General features: G+C 37.0%; 1 protein-coding gene across 1 annotated transcript in view; it reads right to left on the bottom strand.

Annotated features, from left to right (window-relative positions):
* Positions 1 to 493, bottom strand: part of LOC118321468 (radial spoke head protein 6 homolog A-like) — a 5,241-nt gene extending 4,748 nt beyond the window's left edge. The window contains exon 1 of the mRNA XM_035652790.1: positions 473 to 493. Within this exon, the coding sequence (XP_035508683.1) occupies positions 473 to 493 (21 nt within the window). The remainder of the gene's footprint in view (positions 1 to 472) is intronic.
* Positions 494 to 3,423: the final 2,930 nt, after the last annotated feature.

The raw sequence follows: 3,423 nt of genomic DNA, 5'->3' as shown, positions 1-3,423 counted from the left end.
GGCGGTCAAAGCTGAGGGCGATTGTCAACACACTTGGCTTATCGCGAGGTGCCAGTCTTGTATTTGTTGGCTCCTCAAAACATGTAAGAAAGCCCAACTGAATATATATAATTTTATATGGAGAAACAGAAAGCAAGGTATATAAGAAAAGGCACAATTAGTCAAATAATGTAAGCCAGAGGGAGGACTCGTACACGGATAGCATTAGGACTTGAGTCAATGATTAGGAGATGTTGTCAGGAATAAATTGGATACGAAGAGCCGTTGTTCTATCAACGAAATGACAGTTCAGTATTCAGTATATTCAATTATCATCCCCCAAAGGGAATTATTTTTAATAGGAGCAGTGGGGACGGTTGGATTTTTTGAAAAGCTGAGGTTAGTGCGAATTACAAAAGATTGCCTGTAAAACCTGATCACGCTGAATGTTCAGAGGTACGTCCGAAGATACTACTGTAAAGATTTAGTTTACGACATAATTCTTAGCCGGCATGGCTCCACGCTGTATGGGAGATATAACATAACCAATGAACGAATAAGATCAGAGACCAAGGCTCGTATTGGGGGTACAGCAACACGTTGTGATGGAGGCACAGGAAAATAACGGTAGTATAGCCTTGACGCGAGGGATAGAGCGTCCAGAGGGTCAATCATACACAACTGGATTCCCTCAAAGGAAAGATTGAGGTATTACAGATATGCTCTGCTTACTAGGAAATTTACAGTATAAGCACAGCGTCCTTAATCCAGCAAGGATTCACAACGACACTGTGGCACATTCAGGAGAGTAAGGATAATGCGTGTGACCAGAATCGAATTGCACAAAGCGCAGAATTGGACTGATAAGGGAAGTGCAGCGGAAGCAAAGTGCATAGCGGAATCAAGTTTAAAGAAATGTCTTGTTCAACGCTTGCGTCAACGAGCGGAGAAATATTAAAGCTCGCGAGATATAAGAGACTCAGATCTTAACACGAATCTCGAGAACAAGCATGTTACGGAATATATGAAATGGCCGAAAGTGCGTCCCCACAAAGCAACACAAGAATTACAGTTGAAAATGCAGATCAATGGATATTATCCAGCTCGCAGACACATTCAAAAAGAAAGAGTTTGTTTCGGACGGTGGAGCAAGGTGGTCTGTCAGTCGATAGTGAAACTATCACAGCACCCTTCTTTTTATCATGTGTTGCGCGGGGTCAGTGACCGCAGGTTTGGCATCCGATGTATGAGTGCGGGTGCTGTAAAAAGTTAGAAACAGATTAACAATCGCACACGTCTGTGAATTAAATCAGAGGGTTTTAAGGGGTACATGTAAGTTTAAATTATTGCCATTACTTGGACTGTTCCTCTCTCGGAGAAGACAAATTGGTCCGCCACGCTTAGGTGACGCTTATCGATTAATTGTAACACATGCTTCTGAGTTTGAAGATTTATATTCTTATAGGTTGGGTTGAAATTAAAATACGACCCTCAATGTAATTACGTAGATAATCTGGATGATGTTATAAAATATGGATTACATTTAAGAGCATCTTAAGCATAGTGTCATAGAAAAAAAAAAATTTACTCTAACAGAAACTCTATTCGTGTATTATCCGGACTTTTATTTGCTCGCATGGGTGTCTTATCTGCCTAATTTGATTTGGTGCAATGTAGACGTGATGCTGGTAAGGGATGTATCCGTTACTTCGGCTGAATGTCGAAAGCTGGGTTGTCTGGAATGTTGCTGGCTTCAGAGCGGAGCTCTCCGGTTTACTGGTGGATTCTCTAGTCAAGAGCAACTCCTGCTATAGTCAGGATTCTTTCTTGTTGGAAGGAATCGCCAGTTTTTATGACTGACCCTTTGATTATCCATCAGGTCAGCCTGAGGTTAAGATACTTATTTTCTTGTGCATACCAAGTTTGTGTAAATAGAGGGGTTTTCCCTATTTATCTGTTGAGTTGTGTATGTTGATTCCCAGTGAGGTGAGCCGAATGCAGGCTAAAGTTATTGTAAAGCTAAACATTCTTGCCAGTAGTAGTATGTACTTGAAATTCAGATAGTGTATTACAGGGCAATTCTGTAATGGTCCATAACTCACCTGATTTTAACAAAAAATCCAAACCTCCCACTTTTTATAAAATAGTATTTTTGGGGATGATGATGAATATATGAATATGATTCGGGTTCTGTGATAGAAAGGCGTTGTTATCCAAGTTTATTCTAACTGCCTTATCATTGACTCAAAAAGGGTTTTTTTTCCTAATGTATTTTCCTCCCTTGCTTACATTTTTGACTAATTGTGACTTTTTTATATAATAAAAAAATAAAAAAAAATATCTCCATATAAAATTATATATAATTGAGTTGGCTTTCTTAATGTTTTGAGGAGCAACAAATAAAGACTGGCATGGATAAACCAGTTTTGAAATGCCCTCAGCTTTGGACAGTATGTTCCTACCAAACATGAAGAGATCTCTAGTTAGCCAATGATTTAGTGTTTTCTTCATAATCTCTAGTTTTTCATGAAAATTATTACTTTCCCTTAATTTGTTATGTTTTTGACCATATTATTTAAACCCAAGTATTTTACTTTTTTCACAGGAATTGACATTATATAGTCTTCATTGCAGTGGGAGAAGCTCACATTTGTTCAAATTCAAACCCAAACCAGATGCTCTGGAGAATATGGAGATTACGTTTAAGGCTTTTTCAATTATAGATTTATCTCGTAGAAAAAATACTGTATCATCAGCAAACTGACTGATACGAAATTGGCTGTGTGTGTTTACCTGCAGTTTCCCGCTCTGTCACACTGACTCAGTACTGCTGCAGTTGCAGCGGTCCTCTAGCGGGGGGTAGCAGAGTGTGCTCACATTATACATTAATCAATCAGATCAAACTGCTCCATTAATACAAATATGAGTAATTAATAACTGATGATTTCTGTGTTCAGGTTCCACAACATGATTAATAACTTTAATTGTATTATTATTTAATGAATGAATACACAGATTAGTTTTTTAACACATTATTTATTTATTAATCTTTATATTATTTATACATAATCGAGTATTTCCAATATTTTATTATTTATTATTGTCTTTTAAGGTATTTGTGATGTCAGAAATGTTCAATACAAATAAAGTGTATTATTATTATTATTATTAATACATTCATCATGAGGCTGTACAACAACTTCCATTCATCCATTCTGGTTGCTGACAGTATCCCAGCATGCACTGGGCTAAAGGCAGGGTACACCTGTGCAGGTGAGCAGTGGTCAGAACAACAACTCTGTCTATTTTACAGATTGTTTCTGTATTTATGAATAAATGGAAATATTAATAAAAATATCCTGTGAATTTACATGTTTAATGTAAAATATCAAAATTCCCTAACTGTAACTAAATAATTCAATAACTTTTAACATTCAGATTAAA

Source organism: Morone saxatilis, unplaced genomic scaffold (assembly GCF_004916995.1).
Source record: "Morone saxatilis isolate NCDOM2014 unplaced genomic scaffold, NCSU_SB_2.0 Contig12, whole genome shotgun sequence".
In the NCBI taxonomy this organism is placed as follows: domain Eukaryota; kingdom Metazoa; phylum Chordata; class Actinopteri; family Moronidae; genus Morone; species Morone saxatilis.
This window is presented reverse-complemented; position numbering and strand designations above follow the sequence as displayed.